This window comes from Nematolebias whitei, chromosome 21, assembly GCF_014905685.2.
Source record: "Nematolebias whitei isolate Nwh7 chromosome 21, NemWhi1, whole genome shotgun sequence".
In the NCBI taxonomy this organism is placed as follows: Eukaryota; Metazoa; Chordata; class Actinopteri; order Cyprinodontiformes; family Rivulidae; genus Nematolebias; species Nematolebias whitei.
Window position 1 is genome coordinate 12,178,654 of NC_056518.1, and position 23,506 is coordinate 12,202,159.

The following is a 23,506-nucleotide window of genomic DNA, read 5'->3' on the forward strand; positions in this document are numbered from 1 at the left end:
TTGTTGTGGGTACCAGCACACATTGGGATAGAAGGAAACGAGATGGCAGATAAGATGGCAAAGAAGACAACTCAAAATCACATTAACTTCACAGTACATACAAGTAAATCAGAGGTAAAAAGTATCATCAAACAAAAACTGAAGAAAGAATGGCAGAAAAGATGGGATGAAGAAAGACAAGGAAGATGGTTTTATAGGATCAAAAAGACAGTAGGAGAAACAAGAACTGGAAGAAGGTGCAGAAAGGAAGAAAGATTAATGACAAGATTGAGATTTGGACATGCGGGACTTAATTATTCACTATTTCAAATAAAGAAACACAATACAGGAAATTGTGAGCACTGTGGACAGGATGAAACTATACAACATGTTGTACTGGAATGTGAAAAATATGAGCAAGAACGAAGATTTATGAAGAGAGAGTATGAAGAGATTAAAAAAATAGTTTAACATAACAGATGCACTACAACACAACTTAGAGAGCAAACATATACAAATTATAATTAGATATTTTAAGAAAACAAAGTTGATTAATAAAATTTGAAATACATATAGTTTAATCATGCATTTATATAGAATTAGACCATGATGACCCACACTCCATACCAGTGGTGGCGGTAATGCACACCTACAGTTTTTTGCCAACTGCCATTAAACTCATCAAGAAAAAGAAGAAGAAGAAGGAACAGGTGAGTAATTTGGGCAGATGAGAAGCAGCTGAGTCATGTAGAGAAACTACAGGAGCAAAGCAATCCCTGAAGTCATCCACAGAGCAAAACCATCTAACTGACGTACATCTGACTCAGGTAAAACAACTACAAAAACCATAAGAAAAGTACTTACATCTACCAAACTTCCCAGCAATTTAGAGACGTGGTTGGTTATTTTACATGGTAAAAATGGTAAAGCACCAAGTTTAAATAACCTGGGCCTCATGAGAAATATATTGAAGCAAAAACACCATGCGATTTCAAGAAAAGTGTCAATTTTTCTGTTCATGAAAAGTTAAAATTATTGTTCTGCTATCAAATGCATAAAGGGGTGTGCTCCTTTTCATTCTGGATCCCTTTAAGATCATTGATCATTTTATCTGGTTTGTAACTTCATTTCACTCTCATTCTCTCTAGATGTCCTCAATGTCTTTTTAGAGCATCTCACTGACGGCAACAAAGAAATACAGGTGTTACACTAAACTCTCCTTCCATGATCTTATTTCTTTTATTTTAATATACATAGTTTTTTTTTTTGTCCTGGCAAAATTTGTTAACTTGGTCCTGTGACAGCAGTGTGCTTCTTTTTATTGCAGCTTTCTGCTTTTGTCTAATTCATGTATTGGCAGAGGGAGTTGCTGTTTTATTGACTTTGTCAAGCTGTGCATTTGGATGATTCTCCAACTGTTTGCTGGAGCAGGAAATAGAAGTCTTTAAGGAACAACTCTTTTGTGGGGTGTACCGTAGGGGTACATCCTCGGTTCTCTTTTCTTTATACTTGCTGCCACTAGGTGCTCTTTTCCGTAAACACAACATACCCTTTCATCTCTACGCTGATGACTGTCAAATTTACTTCCCGCTGAAGCACAGTGGTGCACGTTCTATTCAACCTCTTCTTGATTGCCTGGCTGACATTAAGGACTGGATGTCCTAAATTTCTTAAGCGTTTTAATGAGAAGAAGACTGAAGTCATGTTGTTCCCTCCCAACGGCACGATCAAGAACAACAGTATCGACTTCTCCAATCTAGCCCCATTAGCGAAACAAAGAGTCGCAAATCTGGGAGTGATAATGGACCCTTACACGAAGCTTAACAGTCATGTAAACATGATTGTTGAATCCTGTTTTTTCCAGATGAGGCGACTTTCTAAGCTGAAGCCCATATTGTCCAAAAATAACCTGGAGACAGTAATACACGGGTTAATAACATCTAGGCTCGATTACTGCAATGTGCTTCTGTTTGGTATCAGTCAGACCTCCATTGCACGACTACAACTTGTCCAAAATTCTGCTCCCCAATTTTTAACTTGTACAAGCCTAAGAGCACATTACACCAGTTTTGGCCTCCCTGCACTGGCTCCTGGTTCACCTTCGAATTCTGTTCAAAATCCTTCTACATGTTTTTAAATCACTGAACATTTCTACCCCCTCTTATCTCACTGATCTTCTTCACCCATATGTCCCACTGCTCTCTTTGAAGTCAGCAGATCAGATGCGTCTTTCAGTTCCACGAACCTGTCATAAGCTCAGAGGTGACAAGGCTTTCTCTGTTGCAGGTCCAAGACTGTGGAATGAGTTACCACTACATGCCAGGCAGGCCCCCTCCCTCACAGTTTTTAAGTCTTGCGTAAAACCCCACTTTTATTCCCAGGCTTTCAACACTGATCTGTTTTGAACCTGTCTGTATTCTACAGTGTTAGCCATATAATTGTTATATTATCCTATTTGTATCTATATTTTTATTTTACTTTATTTGCTGTGTTCTTTGCTTGGTTGTTTTCTGCTGTACAGCACTTTGGTTGGCCTTGTTGCTGTTTTAAGTGCTCTATATAAATAAAGTGGTATGGTAAGTTCACTTTTTCCAATGCTTCAAAACCACATGGTGGACATATTGGCTCATGGTTTCATTATCACAATTGCATAAATTTAAATGTGGGTTTGGATGCCAATACAATAACTCTAAGGAAAATATGTCTTCAAGTACAGCCATTGTTTCATCATAACTTGTACCTTGTTCTGGTAGTGTAGAACAATGTCCCACTGGTTCAGTGTAGTAAAATGACACCATCTTTCGTTTGGCCATGCCTGTCTGTACCAGTGATGAGCCTGTAATTTCAAATTGTAAATGGTTAGGTGGCTCAAAAGCATGATGCAGGAACAGTAGTGAACTCTGTGCTGAAAAGCTCATTCATCAGTTATTTTGATGGGTAAACTCAAATGTTAAATTGTGTTGTCAGGTCAGATGTCATTCCAGAATACTCTTTAGTGTTAATATTCTTCTACATTCAAACACAAAAGCAGTGCTATCTAGTAAGGAGAATAAACCGCATCAGAACAGAATACGACATCATACTTTATGTATATATCTATCCATTTATCAATGTGCAGTCAGGTCGTCTGGACGGTTTCTTTTGTTGCTGAGATGTTTTGTCCTTCATCCAAAATTCTTTAATCTGAGGAGCCACCAAACCAAACTGAATCCCATGAACGGTTCACTCCCAGAGTGGAGAAAAACAGTTTGCTGGTGATAAGATGTCCTACAGGGCCCAACCTTTCCCCATCAACTCCTAAGTCAGCCATGCTACAGTGGTTCAAAACACCAAAGTTGTGTCCAGTCATGTCCAAATGACCTGACTGAACATTGTTGGATTTATACCTAGATTAATGAGAATGAACTTTGGTATTTTGAACCACTTCGGTTTATTCTCATCGAGTCCCCGTGACTCAATGAGACTAACTTGTATAAATAAAGGTTGAATGAACGATCTAAACCTGTACTGACTTATGGTATTTTTTTTATTAATTATTTCTCATTTTAGGTTTCCAATCTATTACTTTTTTTTTTCTTTCTAAAACTTTGGAGAATTGTGGTAACAAAGGTACAGGTCTATAGTGAGAAATTTGATGTTTATCTCTGTTTTTGTATACTGAGATTATTTTGGATATTTTCATTTTTATTGGGAAATACATCAGTTTGAATTGACAGATTGATGAAGAACTAACGGTTTTGAAATCCCCTCAATTACACCTTTTACTAAATGCATATCGATGTCATACGAGCCAGTGGATCATCTTTATATTTTTAACAGTATTAATAATTTATATTTCTGTTACAGTGCAAAGGAACATTGAGTTTGGATTCCTTTCTACTAATTTATCAAACTCTTGTTCAATATTACATGTTTCAGGAATGTTTTTAGACTAATCCAATTCTAGATTTACAAAGTTTATTAAAACTGAACTGTATTTCATTTATATTTTCAGTTCCTTTGTTAAAATAGTTGGGGTATGCTAATTTATTTGTACCATTTTGAAAAATGGAATTTAATATATTCCATCATCGATTCATTTCGTTTCATCTTATATTACTTTATAATATTCAATTCATGCTTGTATCTCTTATAGTTTAGTTTCAGCTTCCTTAGATTTTAGTCTTATGACATTTTTATAAAATTTTCTTTTTATAGTCATGTGTGTGTGAGGCTGAGAGGTTCCGGCTAGAAATAGTCGGACTCACCTCTACGCATGGCTCGGGCTCTGGAACCAGTTTCCTTGAGAGGGGCTGGACACTCTTCCACTCTGGAGTTGCCCCTGGTGAGAGGCGCCGAGCAGGCGTGGGTGTACTTATTGCACCCCAACTTGGTGCCTGTGTATTGGGGTTCACCCCAGTGAATGAGAGGGTGGCCTCCCTCCGCCTACGTGTGGGGGTACGGGTTCTGACTGTCGTTTGTGCTTATGCACCAAGCGGCAGTTCAGATTATCCACCCTTTCTGGAGTCCTTGGAGGGGGTACTGGAAAGTGCACCTTCTGGGGACTCCCTTGTTCTGCTGGGGGACTTCAATGCTCATGTGGGCAATGACAGTGAGACCTGGAGGGGTGTGGTTGGGAGGAACGCCCCCCCTGATCTGAACCAGAGTGGTGTTCTGTTGTTGGACTTCTGTGCTCGTCATGGATTGTCAATAACGAACACCTTGTTCAAGCATAAGGGTGTCCATATGTGCTCTTGGCACCAGGACACCCCAGGCCACAGTTCGATGACCGACTTTGTCATTGTCTCATCTGATCTGCGGCCACACGTCTTGGACACTCGTGTGAAGAGAGGGGCGGAGCTGTCAACTGATCACTACCTGGTGGTGAGTTGGCTCCGATGGTAGGGGAGGATGCCGGTCAGACCTGGCAGACCCAAACGTATTGTGAGGGTTTGCTGGGAACGTCTGGCAGTCTCCTGTGAGACGGAGTTTCAACTCCCACCTCCGGGAGAACTTTGAACATGTTCCGAGGGAGGTGTGGGACATTGAGTCTGAGTGGACCATGTTTCGTGCCTCTATTGTCGAGGCGGCTTACCAGAGCTGCGGCCGCAAGGTTGTCGGTGCCTGTCGCGGCGGCAACCCTCGAACCCGATGGTGGACACCGTCATTGAGGGATGCTGTCAGGCTGAAGAATGAGTCCTATCGGGACTTTTTAGCGTGTGGGACCACGGAAGCAGCTGATGGGTACCGGCAGTCCAAGCGACATGTGGCTCGGGTGGTTGCTGAGGCAAAAACTCTGGCATGGGAGGAGTTCGGAGAGGCCATGGAGAGTGACTTCCGCATGGCTTCGAGACGATTCTGGTCCACCATCCGGTGTCTCAGGGGGGGAAAGTGGTATGCCACCAACACTGTTTATAGTGAGAGTGGCGTGCTGCTGACCTCAACTCGGGATGTTGCGGGTCGATGGGCAGAATACTTTGAAGACCTCCTCAATCCCGCCGGCACGTCTTCCACTGAGGAAGCAGAGCCTGGGGACTCTGCGTCTGGCCCTCCAATCTCTGGTGCTGAGGTCACCGAGGTGGTTAAAAAGCTCCTCGGTGGCAGGGCCCCAGGGATGGATGAGATTCGCCCAGAGTTCCTTAAGGCTCTGGATATTGTAGGGTTGTGTTGGCTTACGCGACTCTGCAATATTGCGTGGACATCGGGGGAAGTTCCCCTGGATTGGCAGACTGGGGTGGTGGTCCCCCTATTCAAAAAGGGGGACCGTAGAGTGTGTTCCAACTACAGGGGAATCACACTCTTAAGCCTCCCTGGTAAGGTCTTTTCGGGGCTCTGGAGAGGAGGGTCCATCGGATAGTCAAACCTCAGATTCAGGAGGAGCAGTGCGGTTTTCGTCCTGGCCGTGGAACACTGGACCAGCTCTACACTCTCAGCAGGGTCCTGGAGGGTGCGTGGGAGTTTGCCCAACCAGTCTGCATGTGCTTTGTGGACTTGGAGAAGGCGTTCGACAGCGTCCCTCGGGGGGCCCTGTGTGGGGTACTCTGGGAGTATGGGGTACCGGGCCCTTTGATACGGGCTGTTAGGTCCCTGTATGACCGGTGCCAGAGCCTGGTCCGCATCGCCGGCAGTAAGTCGGGATTGTTCCCTGTAAGAGTTGGACTCCGCCAAGGTTGCCCTTTGTCACAGATTCTGTTCAAAACTTTTATGGACAGAATTTCTAGGTGCAGCCAAGGTGTTGAGGGGATCCATTTTGGTGGCCTTAGGATTGCATCTCTGCTTTTTGCAGATGATGTGGTCTTATTGGCTTCATCAGATCATGATCTACAGCTTTCGCTGGAGCGGTTCGCAGCCGAATGCGACAGGGCCGGGATGAAGATCAGTTCCTCCAAATCCGAGGCCATGGTCTTGAGCCGGAAAAGGGTAGAGTGCCCTCTCCGGGTCAGGGAGGAGGTCCTACCCCAAGTGGAGGAGTTCAAGTATCTTGGGGTCTTGTTCACGAATGAGGGAAAAATGGAGCGTGAGATCGATAGGCGGATAGGTGCAGCGTCTGCAGTGAAGCGGGCGCTGTACAGGTCTGTCGTGGTGAAGAGAGAGCTGAGTCAAAAGGCGAAGCTGTCAATTTACCGATCGATCTACGTTCCCACCCTCATCTATGGTCACGAGCTTTGGGTTGTGACCGAAAGAATGAGATCTCGGATACAAGTGGCCGAAAAGAGTTTTCTCCGCAGGGTGTCTGGGCTCTCCCTTAGAGACAGGGTGAGAAGCTCGATCATCCGGGAGGAACTCGGAGTAGAGCCGCTGCTTCTCCACGTCGAGAGGAGCCAGTTGAGGTGGCTTGGGCATCTGTTTAGGATGCCTTCTGGACGCCTCCCTCGTGAGGTGTTCCGGACACGTCCCACTGGAAGGAGGCCCAGAGGAAGACCCAGGACACGCTGGAGGGACTATGTTTCTCGGCTGGCCTGGGAACGCCTCGGGATTCCCCCGGAGGAGCTGGCCCAAGTGGCTGGGGAGAGGGAAGTCTGGGCCTCCCTACTTAGGCTGCTACCCCCGCGACCCGACCCCGGATAAGCGGAAGAAAATGGATGGATGGATGGTCATTATGTAAACCTTCAGTCATCCTAGGACATCTTCTGTACTTTTTGTAGTTATAGATTTTCAGTGGACAATGCTTATCAAATAATGTGACAAATATGTAAGTTGCATCCAAGCATGTCTCTCCATCCTTCTACTTCAGGTCAAAATGTCTGCTGTAAAAAAAAAAAGCTTAATGTGTTGTTGTTGGGGTCAAATTGCATATAAGACTGTCAATTTATTTTTTAAATTTTTTTCACAAGGACTTGGAGAAGCTGCTGGGAGTCTGAATGAATATTAAAAACATGGTCATCTGTGAACATGATGTCTTTTCAGAGCATAATCTTGTCGTCGTCTTCTTCTTTTGGCTTTTCCCTCTTCAGGGGTTGCCACAGCGAGTCATCCTCCTCCACCTCACTCTGTCCTCTGCATCCTCTGTCCTCACTCCAACTACCTTCATGTCCCTCTCATATATCTCCTTTGGCCTTCCTCTGTCTTTTTCCTGGCAGCTGCATTTCTAACATCCTTCTACCAATATACCCACGGTCCCTCCTCATGACCTGTCCAAACCATCTCAGTCTGGCCTCCCTAACTTTATCTCCCAGTTGTTCAACCTGTGCTGTACCTCTGATCTCATTCTTAATCTTATCAAGCCTTGTCACTCCTAAGGAGAACCTCAACAGCTTCATTTCTGCCACTTCCAGTTCTTCTGTCTTTTTGTCAATGCCACTGTCTCCAGACCATACAATATAGCTGGTCTCACCACTGTCTTGTAAACTTTTCCTTTGACCTTTGCTGACACCTTTTTGTCACAAATCACTCCTGAAACTTTTCTCCATGAATTCCATCCTGCCTGGACTCTCTTCTTCACCTCTTTACTACATTCCCCATTTGCCTGGACAGTAAATCCCAAGTACTTGAAGTCCTGCACCTTTGTGACCTCTTCTCCTTGTAGCCTCACTGTTCCACCGGCCTCCCTCTAATTTACACACATGTACTCTGTCTTACTACGGCTGACTTTCATTCCTCTTCTTTCAAGTGCATACCTCCACTTCAAGTTCTCTTCCACCTGTTCCAACCACAGATCACAATGTCATCTGCAAACATCATCGTCCATAAGGATTCTTGCCTGACCTCATCTGTTAGTCGGTCCATCACCAGAGCAAACAAGAAGGGGCTCAGAGCCAATCCTTGATGCACTCCCACCTCCACCTTGAAGCCATCTGTCATTCCTACAGCACATCTCACCACTGTCCTGCTGTCCTCATACATGTCCTGTACCAGTCTAACATACTTTTCTGCCACTCCAGATTTCCTCATGCAATACCACACCTCCTCTCTTGGTACCATGTCATATGCTTTTTCTTAATCCACAAAGACACAATAGAGTTCTTTCTGACCCTCTCTGTACTTCTCCATCAGCATTCTCAAAGCAACCAAGTCTTGCTTCCACAACTCTCTCCCAGATCTTCATCGTATGGCTCATCAACTTAATTCCTCTGTAGTTTCTACAACTTTGTACATCACCCTTGTTCTTAAAATTTGCCACCAGTGCACTTCTTCGTTCCTGAGGCATTTTCTCACCCTCATATATGCCATTGAATATTTGAGTCAAAAACCTCACTGCCATCTCTCCAAGACATTTCCAAACCTCCACTCTTATGTCATCAGGTCCTACTGCCTTCCCCTTCTTCATTCTTTTCAGAGTTTTCCGGACTTCACCCTCACTAATCTTTCCCACTTCCTGGTCCACAGTTTCTATGACCTCTACTATTCTTTCTCTTTCATTCTCTTCATTCATTAGCTCCTCAAAGTACTCCTTCCATCTTCCCGTCACACTCTCCTCACTTGGTAGAACATTACCATTCCTATCTTTAATAAGCCTAACCTGCTGCACATCCTTTCCAGCCTGATCCCTCTGTCTTGCCAATCTGTATAAGTCCTTGTTGCCCTCTTTAGTGTCCAGTCTCTCATACAACTCATCGTACGTCCTGCTTTGCCTTAGCTACTTTCCTCTTTGCTCTACGTCCCATCTCCTTATATTCCAGTCTCCTCTCTTCGGTCCTCTCACTGTCATATTTTTTCTTGCCTAATCTTTCTTTGAACGGTGTCCTGCACTTCACTATTCCACCACCAGGTTTCCTTATCATCCATTCTCTGTCCAGATGACACACACCAAGTACCTTCCTACCTGTTTCTATAATTACTGTTGTTGTAGTAGCCCAGTCATTTGGAAGCTCTTTCTTACTACCCAGAGCCTTTAACAGCTCCTCTCTGAATTTCTCACAATATTCTTCCTTCTTCAGCTTCCACCATTTGGTCTTCTCCGATTTTACTCTTTTTTTTTTTTTTTTTTTTCCCTCTTCTTCACAACAGTCATTCTACACACAACCATCCGATGCTGTCTGGCCACTCTCTCCCCTGCCATGACCTTACAGTCCCCAATCTCCCTCAGGTTTCCTCTTCTACACAGAATGTAGTCGACCTGCGTACTCCTTCCTCCACTCTTAAAGGTCACTCTATGTTCTTCCCTCTTTTGGAAATGGGTTGACTATAGCCATTCCATTCTCTTGGCAAAATATACCACCATCTGTCCTTCCTGGTTTCTTTCCTTGACACCAAACCTACCCATCACTTCCTCATTTCCTCCGTTTCCTTCACCAACATGTCCATTCAGGTCTGCTCCGATCACCACTCTCTCCTCCCTGGGAATACTCTATCACTTCATCCAGATCTTTCCAAAATGTATCTTTCTCCTCCTAATCACATCCAACCTGTGGAGCATAAGCATTGACGATGTTTAGCATCAGACCTTCTCCTTCTACCTTCAGGCACATCACCCTATCTGACACGCTTCTCACCTCTACTACATTCTTTACCAACTTCTCCTTCAGGACCACCCCTACTCAATTTCTCTTTCTATCCACACCATGGTAAAACTGTTTGAACCCTGCTCCAATTCTGCAAGCCTTGCTGCTCTTCCACTTGGTTTCTTGGACACATAAAACATCTATCTTTTTTCTCTGCATCATGTCAGCCAGCTCTCTACATTTTCCTGTCATTGTCCCCACATTTAGAGTTGCAACCCTCAGTCCTACATTCTTCCCTTTCCTATTCTCCCTCTGTCCTGACATGTTTCCCTCCTCGTGGTCTTCGACTAACAGTAACACAATTTCTGCTGGCACCCTGTTTGTCAACAGCACCGGCGACGGTCGTTGTTATCCCGGGCCTCGACCGATCCAGTATGGTTTTGCTTTGATGAACTCGCATTATTGTTTTGGCAAAAGTGTTTTACATCGGATGGCATTCCTGACACAACCCTCACCATTTACCCAGGCTTGGGACCGGCACACGAGATACACTGGTTGTATCAGTACAGTGGCTGGTTTCAGAGCGTAATCTTGTGTCCTGCAATAATAGAAATGACAAAGAACTGTTTGCTGTTGGCAGAGACAGACCTAGTTTGCCGACTGTCCAAGCTGTAATACTATGTTTGTCAATTTCAATTTTCTACTGCTTTCACATCTTTTTTTAATTAATATGTTGACAAATGTCAACATTTGTCGTTACTGTGGATTCTTCACCAGTCATGTCATGTTAAAAAAAGTAATTGTAGAGAATTGACTTGACCTCCATTCTAAGTTTCTGAAAAATATTGAATTATCATCTGGGAGGCCTCATTAGTTGTAACTGATGGGGAGTTTAAAGTTTATCAATGTGTCAATATTATATCAAAAAATTACAAATGTGAACAATTTTGTGTGTAACAAATGCAACAAAAGTGTAAGTTCAATTTAGACTATACTAATTGCTAAGTTTAAAATTGTAAATTTTATTTTAATAATATTGAACTGACTGTATGCTCCAGGTTTTGTGACATTGGATTATCTATCTAATATATGTCTTTCTGTGTTTTGTTTTGTGTTTTTTTTTTTCCTTCAGGTTGGGATTCTGCAATGGGAAAGACAAATTACTTAATAAAGAAGGTCTTCATTATTATAACCATCTCCATATTAATCTGTCTACTCATCTTTAATGTGACATCACCCAAAGCAGATGGGTCAAGCCTGACACCTCATGGGCCTTCACTAGTTTGCCCATCAAAAATCTCTGACCAGACCATCACTCCTCTCAAAAATACTAAACATTTACTGGTCTCGGCCTTCATGGATCAAAGAGTGCCTGGTTTCGACATACGCATCATTGGCATGTTTGAAAGAGACTCCATCCAGCCACTCCACTGCCTTTTCTGCTGTGTTGGACATTTAGGTGAAACCACTCCAACAAATGTTTTAGTACACACAGACCACTTTGATTTTCCCTTTGCTGCTACAGACATCATGTGTCAAATTCCCCCAAACTGTGATGCTACACATGTGACTCTTCTGACGGAGCCCATTGTGGAAAATGAACCTACTCTCACTTGGATTCCTATAAGAAACAAGAAAACCAACGAAAAAATTAAAAAGATGAACTTCACAGTCTGCATTTCCAGTCTGTTTGGAGAATACAACAATGTGCTTCAGTATACACAAAGTCTGGAAATGTACAGGTCAGTAAATCTACACACTAAACCAAATTATTACATTTGTGCAAAGTGAAGCTTCTGAAGTATATCATCGATCTGTGGTCTAGTGTCCTGGTTCCATGTGTACTTATAGACACTTTTGTCCTAATATGATGTTTGTGGTGGACAAACCATGACTAGAACAGAAGTCCAACAACAAAACATTGCTTAGGTTCAGATCAGAGATGCAGTTCCTCCCAAACATGCATCTCCCCTTTATAATCCGTCACCACACATGTGGGCATTGATGTCCCCAGTAGAATAATGGTCTCCTTCACCACTAAATCCAACTTGCCACCGAGTTGAACTGTTGTCAACTCTGCTAGTCCCTTTACTGAATTGGTGAAGATAGAAAGTCTAAGGTCTGTGGAAACCATTCAAAATCAGTCATCAATCTTTGGCCTACGATAGTCTGGTTCCAAAAACGTGTATTAACCACACTGAACATGTTTAATATGGACATCTCACACTTAGCACAGAACTCTAATAACAAAACACTTTACTCTGGTTCATTTTGAGGAGGCCATTCTTCCCAATCGCTCTTCTCCAAGTGCGATCCTTCTCATAATGAGAAGTAAAAGCTACCACCAAATGATGTGCCAAAGAAATTATGAAAAACTAAAACATAATTTGTAACAATGAAGAGGAATCAGATTTTCAGATTTTCTTTTTTTTTTTTTTTTTTTTTTCAAGGTTGCTTGGCGTAAACAGAGTGGTAATCTACAACACCAGCTGTGGCCCAGATCTTGACCGTCTTCTGCAGAGTTACACCCAAGAAGGATTTCTGGAAATAGTTCCCTGGCCCATCGACAAACACCTGATTCCATCTCGTGGTTGGCTTTATGCAGAACATGGAGGTGATATACACTACTTTGGCCAGCTCGCCACACTCAACGAGTGCATTTACAGATACATGGAGCGTTCGCGCTACATCCTGTTAAATGACATGGATGAGATCATCATGCCATATCAACACAACAACCTGATGTCTCTGATGGACACACTGCAAAAACAACATCCAAATGTAGGTTGTTCCTGTCATGCATATTTTAAATATACACTTTATTTTCTTAACAAATTTTCTTTCTTCAGGTTGGTGTGTATAGCATTGAGACTCATATCTTTCCCAAGGAGCACTTCGAGCCAAGTGGAAGGTTTCATCTTCCTCAATGGAGCGGGGTGCCAGGAGTTAATATTCTGGAGCACATTTACCGAGAAGATCCTGACAGACATAGATTTCATCGTTACAAGTTGATTGTTCAACCAAGGTAAGCTGAAACCCCTATTTAGTGGTCTATTTGAATTATTGCCTTCTGCCAAAAGGGGAAAGGCAGGCATTATTTCAACTCTCTTCTGTGTGCCTGCATCACAGGATGGTGGAGCAGACCTCAGTGCATGAAGTAATTAAGAATTTTGGAGAACAATATATAGTTCCATCAGAAGTCAGCCGGATCATTCACGTTTGTTTGGGCGGGACCATACCTCTGGAGCTGCATCATGAAGACAAACGTCTGTGGGACTTCCATGAAAAACTGATTCCTAATGTGGACAAGGTGCTGAAGAGAGTGGGGATGATGATGTCAAAGAATTGAAGAGGATTTATGGGAAGAACCAACAGTGTTAAACTGGCACCAGGTCCTCTATTAAAAAAATGTGCCTCCTCTATGGAGGCTTTTAAAACACATTTTGGCTTCTCATTACATTTGAAGGTTTGTGTCTTAAGTTGATCTATTGTAGTAATTTTTAACTTGCAAGGGCATAATGGTACATTTAGTCATAACAGTGTCACATTATAGATATCTGGCCCAGGTAAAGAAAACAAAGCAGAGAAGTCACATGTCGCATGTAATCACTGCTCACGTTTTAAGGAAGGCACATGTCTTTTTTTTTTTTTTTTTTTTTTTTTTTTTTTTAACTGCATCAACAAAAAAGGTGTAGGAACCTCTCTGCACTGTAAAAAAAATAAGAAGTTGGCAGAACTCAAAATTCTAAGGCAACAAACTTCAGGGCATTTCTAAGTTTTGGACTTCAACTTAACTATTTAAGTTTTGCTTTTAAGTTTGCCAAACTTTGATTTCTACGTTTTTTTGTAACTCAACCAAAAGTTGTAGAGACTTGCTTTTGGGTTGTAAGAACTTTGAATCCTGAGTTTTCTAATTCACATGATGAAAGTAGCAGTAACTTAAAAGTTTGTACAAACTATGAATTTCATATTTAACTCTATTACAGTTTGCAGATACCTACAATTACAGATTCTGACAACTATAAATCCTGATTACTCTCAACTTGAGTTGTAGTAACTTTAATTCTAACATTGCAGCAACATTATTTTTCTTTCTCCACTCTACTTAACGAAGTACTTAAAATTTTACATAAGTACAACTGTGAATCATGACATTTGCCAAGTCAAAAGTAAGTTGTATTTACTTTTTTTTTAAATTCCTAATGGATCATCATGGAATTCCCAACACACCAATTTGTTCTTCATAATTACTCAAAAGATTTACTTATTACAAAAAATAATTAAACTTTTTGTGGCTGAAATTACTGACCTCTTTAAAATGATACACCTACAGTAAGTACTGGTTCCTAATGAGCGAAGAGCAGAAAATTATCACCAAAGCAGCATCTACATTCAAACTGTTTTTTATCTTTTGTCACACTCCTTGTTTTCTGAATGAGATTTTTAGGATGTTCAGTAAACACAATGAAAACAATATGGAGCATAAACCTGACCTAAACGGGTACAAAACCAGTTTGATATGAAACTGCTCAACAAAACTGAGACAGGGGAAGGCCCAGGAAATGGTCAAAGTACAAGATCACTTCTCCGTGGAACTTGAGATGAGTATTGGGTTGAAAGATACAGAACCTTTTGACACAACTTCTACAAAACCTACTTCTGAGGTTCATGATTAGTGATATAAAGATGTTAATATGAACACTCAAGCAACACTTGCAAGTCATCTAAAGGGATAGACCTACTGAAACTAAAACATTAAGTCCAGTTCAAACTGGAGTTCCTACTATAGTTTACATTAAAGCATGACGATCCAAGGAAACTGTTGTTTCTTCTGTATAAACACCTTTAAACTGTCAAAGAATAAGAGAACTCTATACTTGAGAATACCCACATTAAAGATAATCCCCCCCACACCACCAAAAAAAAAGGGAAAAAATGTGAATGTAAACCAAATCCCATCAGCTCTCTTGCTGGATTCACTTAAGAAGTCTGTTTTTGAGGGATCTGACCCTTGTAGAGGGATTTATCCCAAGCCCCATAAAAATCTTCTGAATGGTTTCAAAGGTGTACCTCAGATCTTTTGGGAATTGGAAGGTTTAAAGTTTAGATCAGGGCAGCACGGTGGCGCAACTGGTAGAGCTGCTGCCGCTCAGCGAGCAGGTCCTTGGTTCAAACCCCGGTCCAGGGGCCATTCTGGGTGGAGTTTGTATGTTCTCTCTGTGCATGCGTGGGTTTTCTCCAGGTACTCCAGTTTCCTCCCACAGACCAAAAACATGCATGTTAGGCTGATTGGTAACTCTAAATTGTCCCTAGGTGAATGAGAGAGTGAATGGTTGTTTGTCTCGTTTGTCTCTATGTGGCCCTGTGATGGACTTGCGACCCGTCCATGGTGTACCACACCCCTCGCACAGTGATTGCTGGACATGGGCACCAGTGACCCCCGTGACCCAAAATGGAATAAGCGGGTAAAGATAATGAATGAATGGATGGATGGATGGATGGATGGATGGATGGATGGTTGGATAGTCCTGAATCAAACTAAATATATAGGAATAAATATTTTTCATATTAGTCCTGCAGTTGCTATTCCTGTTGTTCCACCATGGGTCCTTGGACAAATCAAAGTTGATTTAAATTTATTGAAACGAGGGAGAGAATTAGAAAATATTGAGGTGGAAAGATATATAGGAAGGGAATACTCAGAATATATCAAGATTTGTACTGATGCATCTAAAATGTTAAATAGCAGAACTGGTATATCTTTGGTAATTCCAGAAATAAATATTATGAAAAAAAAAAAAGAATAACTGACAATTCAACAGTATATACCGTGGAATTATTGGCAATATTTATGGCTTTCGAGTGGGTTGAAGAAATTAGAGGAAAAAAGGTTTTAGTTTGTTCAGATTCAAGTGGTGCATTAATAAGTATTCAGGAGGTACATTCAGATACAAGACGAGATATTATACTGGAAATAGCTCAACTAATTTTTCAGGATTAATAAATATGGGTCAGAGGTTAAACTAATATGGATTCCTGCACACATCGGAATAAGAAGAAATGAGTTGGCTAACCGTTTTGCTAAAAGTACTACAAGAATTTTTTTTGTGTGGATTTAAACATTAAAATAAGTAGAAACGAGGTTAAGACTATAATAGTTGTATATTAAGAAGAAATGGCAAGAGCATTGGGATAATGGAGACAATGCTAGATTTTATTATAATCAAAGAAAGGTGGGGGAATTCAGGAAATGTAATAGAACAAAAAAGAAGATATTATTAAAGGATGAGATTTGGTCACACGGGATTAAACAGCACACTGAAAATAATCAATAAATATGTTACGGGCTGTTGTGATCATTGTGGACAATTGGAAACAAAACATATTTTCTTACAAACCGGATTCCAAAAAAGTTGGGACACTAAACAAATTGTGAATAAAAACTGAATGCAATGATGTGGAGATGGCAAATGTCAATATTTTATTCGTAATAGATGACAGATCAAAAGTTTAATCTGAGTAAATGTAACATTTTAAAGGAAAAATATGTTGATTCAAAATTTCAGTGTCAACAAATCCCAAAAAAGTTGGGACAAGTAGCAATAAGTGGCTGGAAAAAGGAAATTGAGCATATAACAAACAGCTGGAAGACCAACTAACACTAATTGGGTCAATTGACAACATGATTGGGTACAAAAAGAGCTTCTCAGCGTGTCAGTGTCTCAGAAGCCAAGATGGTAAGAGGATCACCAATTCCACCATTGTTGCACAGAAAGATAGTGCAGCAATACCAGAATGGTGTTACCCAGAGTAAAATAGCAAAGACTTTTAAGTTATCATCATCAACCGTGCATAACATCAAAAGATTCAGAGAATCTGGAACAATCGCTGTGCGTAAGGGTCAGTGCCGTAAAACTCTACTGGATGCTCGTGATCTCCGGGCCCTTAAAAGTCACTGCACCTCAAACAGGAAAGCCACTGTCAAGGAAATAACAGAATGGGCTCAGGAATACTTCCAGAAAGCATTGTCAGTGAACACAATCCACCGTGCCATCCGCCGTTGCCAGCTGAAACTCTACAGTGCAAAGAGGAAGCCATTTCTAAGCAAGCTCCACAAGCTCAGACGTTTGCACTGGGCCAGGGGTCATTTAAAATGGAGTGTGGCAAAATGGAAGACTGTTCTGTGGTCAGATGAGTCACGGTTTGAAGTTCTTTATGGAACACTGGGACGCCATGTCATCCGGACCAGAGAGGAAAAGGATAGCCCAAGTTGTTATCAACGCTCCGTTCAGAAGCCTGCATCACTGATGGTATGGGGTTGCATGAGCGCTTGTGGCATGGGCAGCTAGTATGTCTGGAAAGGCACCATTAATGCAGAGAACTATGTTCAGGTTCTAGAACAACATATGCTCCCATCTAGACGTCATCTCTTTCAGGGAAGACCCTGCATTTTTCAACACGATAATGCCAGACCACATTCTGCAGCAATCACAACATCATGGCTACGTAGGAGAAGGATCCGGGTACTGAAATGGCCAGCCTGCAGTCCAGATCTTTCACCTATAGAGAACATTTGGCACATCATAACGAGGAAGGTGCAACAAAGAAGGCCCAAGACGATTGAACAGTTAGAGGCCTGTATTAGACATGAATGGGAGAGCATTCCTATTTCTAAACTTGAGAAACTGGTCTCCTCTGTCCCCAGACGTCTGTTGAGTGTTGTAAGAAGAAGGGGGGATGCCACACAGTGGTAAAAATGGACTTGTCCCAACTTTTTTGGGATTTGTTGATGCCATGAAATTTGGAAACAACAGATTTTTCCCTTAAAATGATACATTCTCTCAGTTTAAACTTTTGATCTGTGATTTGTGTTCTATTCTGAATAAAATATTAGATGTTGGCACCTCCACATCATTGCATTCAGTTTTTAGTCACAATTTGTTTAGTGTCCCAACTTTTTTGGAATCCGTTTTGTAGAATGCAAATAATATACAAAGGAAAGAGAGGTATTGACGTACATAAAAATAAAAGTAAGTTAGAGATAAAGGAATTGCTGCAAAGACCATCAGGGGATAAAATTTTTACCAGCATATTTGAGAAGAACATGTAATTTAGAAAGGATATATTGTGTAAAATAGTGTAGAGTGGTATAGCATCTTGTCCATACTCCAATCCAGAAGGTGGCGGTAATGCACCTAAAAGTTGTTTGCCAACCGCCATAAAAAGACAAGAAGAAAAAAAGTTAAGTAGAACATAAAACTTCAATAAACAAAAGACTGATGTGGAATCAATAGAAAACAACTTGTATAACAAAGAGAACAATGTGGAACTATAGAGAAAAAGCAATTAACTAAACATCAAACTGTTAAGAAACAGAACAATTAAAATTAAATGATCATTTGGCAGGAAGGGCTGGTTAATGGAACAAGAAACAGGTGTGAGTAATTTGGGCAGATGAGAAGCAGCTGAGTCGTGTAGAGAAACTACAGGAGCAAAGCAATCCCTGAAGTCATCCACAGAGCAGAACCATCTAACTGAAGTACATCTGACTCAGGTAAAACAACTACAAAAACCATAAGAAAATTACTTACATCTACCAAACTTCCCAGCAATTTAGAGACGTGGTTGGCTATTTTACATGGTAAAAATGGTAAAGCACAAAGTTTAAATAACCTGGGCCTCCCATGAGAAATATATTGAAGCAAAAACACCATGCGATTTCAAGAAAAGTGTCAATTTTTCTGTTCATGAAAAGTTAAAATTATTGTTCTGCTATCAAATACATAAAGGGATGTGCTCCTTTTCATTCTGGATCCCTTTAAGATCATTGATCATTTTCTCTGGTTTGTAACTTCAGTTCACTCTCATTCCCTCTAGATGTCCTCAGTGTCTTTTTAGAGCATCTCACCGTCTGATACGCAACAATGAAATACAGGTGTTACACTAATCTCTCCTTCCATGATCTGATCTATTTATTTATAATAATTTTATATATATATATATATATATATATATATATACTTTTTTTTTTTTTTTTTCTGGCAAGAATTGGTCTTGTGACAGCAGTTTGGTTCTCTTCACTGCAGCTTTCTGCTTTGTCTAATTCATGTCTTGGCAGAGGGAGTTGTTTTTATTGACTTTGTAAAGCATTTGGATGATTCTCCAACTGTTGGCTGGAGCAGGAGAGAGAAGTCTTTAAGGAATAAATGTTCAAGTTGATAAAATTAAGAGTCCAGTAAAACTTTACGTCCTGTTTAGTTGTGAAAATGTGGACATTTTCACACATTGCAGAAAAATGAGGGTGGGGAGAAATGAAGCTTTGAGCCTATTGGTTGTTGTTTCCACAGACCTGTGGAGGGGTTGTGACAACGAGGTTGGACTGAGCTTGTACTTGTTATTTTATCCTGACAAGGATTTCCATAGGGAGGTTTTTTTTTTTTTTTTGCATAAAGGAAAGCAGCTTCTGAGGAGTTTTAAACCAGAGCACCGACATTAGGACTACCATCAAGAAAACATTGACTGATATATATATCTTTTTTAATTGAAGTGGGTGAAGGAGAAAGGAGAAAATCTATATTTTATTTTTTATTTTTTTAAATACAACCAACCAAAGGATCACTGAACACCTGCAGCTTCAGTAAGTTAATATAAAGCTTAAAAAATATATACAAACAGGCTAACAAATGTCTTATTTTCCCCCTGGACTCTTATGTATGTACTGTATTCTCAATATATTTTAGGCTTTAAAAGTTTTTTCATCACTTTTCATTATTGAGAACTTCCCATATACTTGATTTTAAACTTAAACACATTTTTTAAAGAGATAATCTGCAGTTATGTCTTTGCAAACTTTTTGCATAGTTACTTGACAAGTTGTTCTTTTAGGGTTTATTGATTGATACTATTTTTTTGGTATTGGTAGGATGATGTGCATTTTTCCAACATGTCTGCACCGAAACAAATGAGTTACCTCAACAGTGTGTCATGAAGTTCTGCAAGAACGTGATACATCTGGTAAAACATGCAGCACAATGTGCTCCAGGGTCAAAGATTAATGTGAAGGTAAACATTTGACTCATTCTTTTCTTAAACCTGAAGTTAAACATCTCCTACACAGAAACTGACCTTCCTGTGGCTGAAAGAACACTTTTTAGAGAACTGAGACCATGGTAAAAAAAAACCAAGAACTTTATTACAGTGACCATATTGCACCAGTCGACTTTACAGAACACATTGCCCCATCTTTTGTACTGGAGAGTCAGAGCTCGGTTGTCAAACAGGAAATGGCAGAATTGTGTAATGTTGCTTTAACGTTGTGGTATTTTAATCTAAACTATTGTATGAGCTGAGTGTGGGTGCTCTTTGTTGCTCAGCCGAGGAGTGGGAGCACTTTCACAGCCAACAGGGTGGGTGTGTCGGGGCGGGGCTGTAAGATGACGTCCGTTGTGATTGGAGAATGTGTCCAGAAGAGCAGCGAACTGTCTGATTATGTGGGTGTTTTTAAATGGGAAAAATTTATATTTAAAATTTGAATGCACTGAAATGCCCAAACTATTCTATATTTATTTTTGTAAATTAAAAAAAAACTGAGTTGTCTATTGGATAAACCCTGAAACTGAGATAAGATAATTAATTCTATACCTGGCAACACTTCCGGGCATGGTTGCTACACGTGTCATTTAAAATGCTTCAAAGTTGCAAATCCTATGATTCACTCAATTATTGTTTAGTTCACATGATAATAACACTAACAATTTTAGTAATAGATTTGGTAAGGTTTGTTTATTTACTTGATAGCAGTGTGTTTTGTAGTTATCAAACATAAATCAGGTTTGTCTTTTTCTACATATTCCATGTAAATTAATGTTTTAGCTGCAGTACTAGTTAGTTCATTACTGCATGACTCTTGGTGAATAAAACCTTGAAAATGGTACGACTTACCCCAAACTAAAATGTACTAAGTTTTATGATTCTCTTTAAATTTCAGTGTGCCTAGACCATGGAAGGAAGAAATGATCAAGGGGTGCCTCTGAATATTTTGCATAGAGCATCAAATGCTTTGTACAAAACTAAAAAAAAGTGTGTTTTTTAGGTTGTTTGCAAAAATGTTCATTTTCAAAGTCACTACAGATTTTTATAAAAGAAAAAAAGTTACGCAGGCAGAATCAAGAGACGGTCAACATAGGGTGTTATAGTGGAAAATACGTCTTCACTAATGAAAGTCTGCCGATGCATAATGTGAACTATGCCCTCAAAACATAAACGGATAAAAATTGATAAACGATGGAAAGATTATTTTTAATTGGTGCCGATAAAACAGTGGATGGAAAAAAAATTCTGAACATTTTTTCTATTTAAATTACAGTTAAAACAATTTGCATATCTGCTTGCTGTGTAATTAACTCTAGAAATTCTCAATGGCTAGAGACCGTTTCATGCTACCATGTCTACAGTAATTCAGAGCAAAACAAGCATAAAGACACTCGTATGTTCAGTGTATTGACACTTGCAATTGTTCAGTTTTATTAAAAGAATAATAATAACTCGCTAATAACCTAGAGGCTGGTTCTTGCGCAAATAAGATCAGTGGTGGAACCATACCTGGACCCCCTTTAGTTCACATACCATCTACACATTGGAGTTGATGACGCCATCATCTACCTTCTGCACAGAGCCTACACGCATCTGGACAGGACAGGTAGCACTGTAGAGTCATGTTCTTTGACTTCTCCAGTGCTTTTAACACCATAAGACCTGCTCTACTCTGCAGTAAGCTCCTGGACATGCAGGTGAATGACTCGCTGGTCACCTGGATCAGAGACTACCTCACAGGTCGACCACAGTATGTGAGGCTGCAGAGCACCACCTCGGACATCATACTGAGCAGAACAGGGGCTCCTCAGGGCACGGTCCTCTCACAGTCTCTGTTCACACTCTACACCTCGGACTTCAGGTACAACTCACAATCCTGCATCTGCAGAAGTTCTCGGATGACTCTGCCATTGTGGGCTGCATCACTGGTGACCAGGAAGCTGAATACAGAGATGTGGTGGACAGCTTTGTGGAATGGTGTGGACAGAACCACCTGCATCTTAACGCTGGAAAAACTAAAGAGCTGCAGGTGGACTACAGGAAGAATGCTGAAGTTCAGAGAGGGTCAGAAAGGATTTCATTGTGTCTTTGTGGATTTATAAAAAGCGTATGACAGAGTGCTGACGGAGGAGGTGTGGTACTGCATGAGGAAATCTGGAGTGGCAGAGAAGTATGTTAGACTGGTACAGGATAATCACTGGGAAAAATCATATCATGCTGCTGATGATCTATTTCATGTTGCTGTGTTCATCCGTGCTCATCTGCTCACACACTCATGTTCGTACTGCTGTTTGGCGCATTGTTTTGTACTAGTAGTGCTTAGCATATTTTCAGTTAACCTTTTTCTTGGTTCATATCTTAAAAACTTAACTGTTTTTACTTTTTACTGTTGGATGTAACCGGGACCCTGTGTACACAATTTCATTCCACCACATGTACCGCATGTGGTGCGAATGACAAAAACTGACATGTTTGAGGACAGCAGGACAGTGGTGAGATGTGCTGTAGGAGTGACAGATAGCTTCAATGTGGAGGTGGGAGTGCATCAAGGATCGGCTCTGAGCCCCTTCTTGTTTGCTCTGGTGATGGACCGACTAACAGATGAGGTCAGGCAGGAATCCCCGTGGACTATAATGTTTGTAGATGACATTGTGATGTGTGGTGAGAACAAGGAACAGGTGGAATAGAACTTGGAGAGGTGGAGGTATGCACTTGAAAGAAGAGAAATGAAAGTCAGCCGTAGTAAGACTGAGTACATGTGTGAATAAGAGGGAGGAGGTGGAACAGTGAGGCTACAAGGAGCAGAGGTCACAAAGGTGCAGGACTTCAAGTACTTGGGGTCCACTGTCCAGGAAAATGGGGAATGTGGTAAAGAAGTGAAGAAGAGAGTCCAGGCAGGATGGAGTGGATGGAGAGAAGTTTCAGGAGTGATTTGCAACAAAATGGTGTCAGCAAAGGTCAAAGGAAAAGTTTACAAGACAGTGGTGAGACCTGCTATGTTGTATGGTCTGGACAGAGACGTGGACAAAAAGACAGGAGACAGAACTGGAAGTAGCAGAAATGAAGATGTTGAGGTTCTTCTTAGGAGTGACAAGGATGGATAAGATTAGGAATGAGTTCATCAGAGGTACAGCACAGGTTGAACAACTGGGAGCTAAAGTTAGAGACCAGACTGAGATGGTTTGGACATGTCCAGAGGAGGGACAGTGGTTTGGACATGTCCAGAGGAGGGACAGTGGGTATATTGGTAGGATGTTGGAAATGCAGCTGCCAGGAAAAAGACAAGAGGAGATATATGGATGCAGTTGGAGAGAACATGGAGGTAGTTGGAGTGAGGACAGAGATGGAGGAGGAGGACTTGCTTTGGAGACCCCGAAGAGGGGAAAAGCCAAAATGAGAAGCTCCTTAAACAAACTATGTAAATTTAAATACTGTAACATTTTAAATAAACAATCCATGCAGCTTGGATTTGTTTAAAATATTACAGTATTTAAATTTAAATGGTAGAGAAGTGCAGCAGGACACCAAAGGGATGTCACACAGCTTCAGCTCTGCAACACGGAGCAGAAATGTGC

General features: G+C 41.0%; 1 protein-coding gene across 2 annotated transcripts; it reads left to right on the plus strand.

Annotated features, from left to right (window-relative positions):
- The first annotated feature begins 688 nt into the window (after positions 1–688).
- LOC119426996 (beta-1,4-galactosyltransferase galt-1) lies at positions 689–13,213 on the plus strand. Of its 2 annotated transcripts, XM_037694569.1 has the most exons (6): positions 689–806; positions 1,128–1,180; positions 10,972–11,581; positions 12,290–12,620; positions 12,689–12,864; positions 12,969–13,213. In XM_037694569.1, exons 3-6 carry the CDS (start codon positions 10,986–10,988, stop codon positions 13,186–13,188), a joined length of 1,323 nt encoding a protein of 440 aa, XP_037550497.1. In that variant the 5' UTR covers positions 689–806; positions 1,128–1,180; positions 10,972–10,985; the 3' UTR covers positions 13,189–13,213. The 2 variants fall into 2 exon arrangements, with proteins under 2 accessions (XP_037550497.1, XP_037550498.1); XM_037694570.1 differs by lacking the exon at positions 1,128–1,180.
- Positions 13,214–23,506: the final 10,293 nt, after the last annotated feature.

Bases quoted from the DNA above. Each gene is read 5' to 3' on its own strand.
- LOC119426996 (XM_037694569.1), top strand. From the start codon at position 10,986: ATGGGAAAGACAAATTACTTAATAAAGAAGGTCTTCATTATTATAACC. The intron at 12,621-12,688 runs GTAGGTTGTTCC...TTCTTTCTTCAG, and splicing joins TGCAAAAACAACATCCAAAT to GTTGGTGTGTATAGCATTGA. The intron at 12,865-12,968 runs GTAAGCTGAAAC...CCTGCATCACAG, and splicing joins AAGTTGATTGTTCAACCAAG to GATGGTGGAGCAGACCTCAG.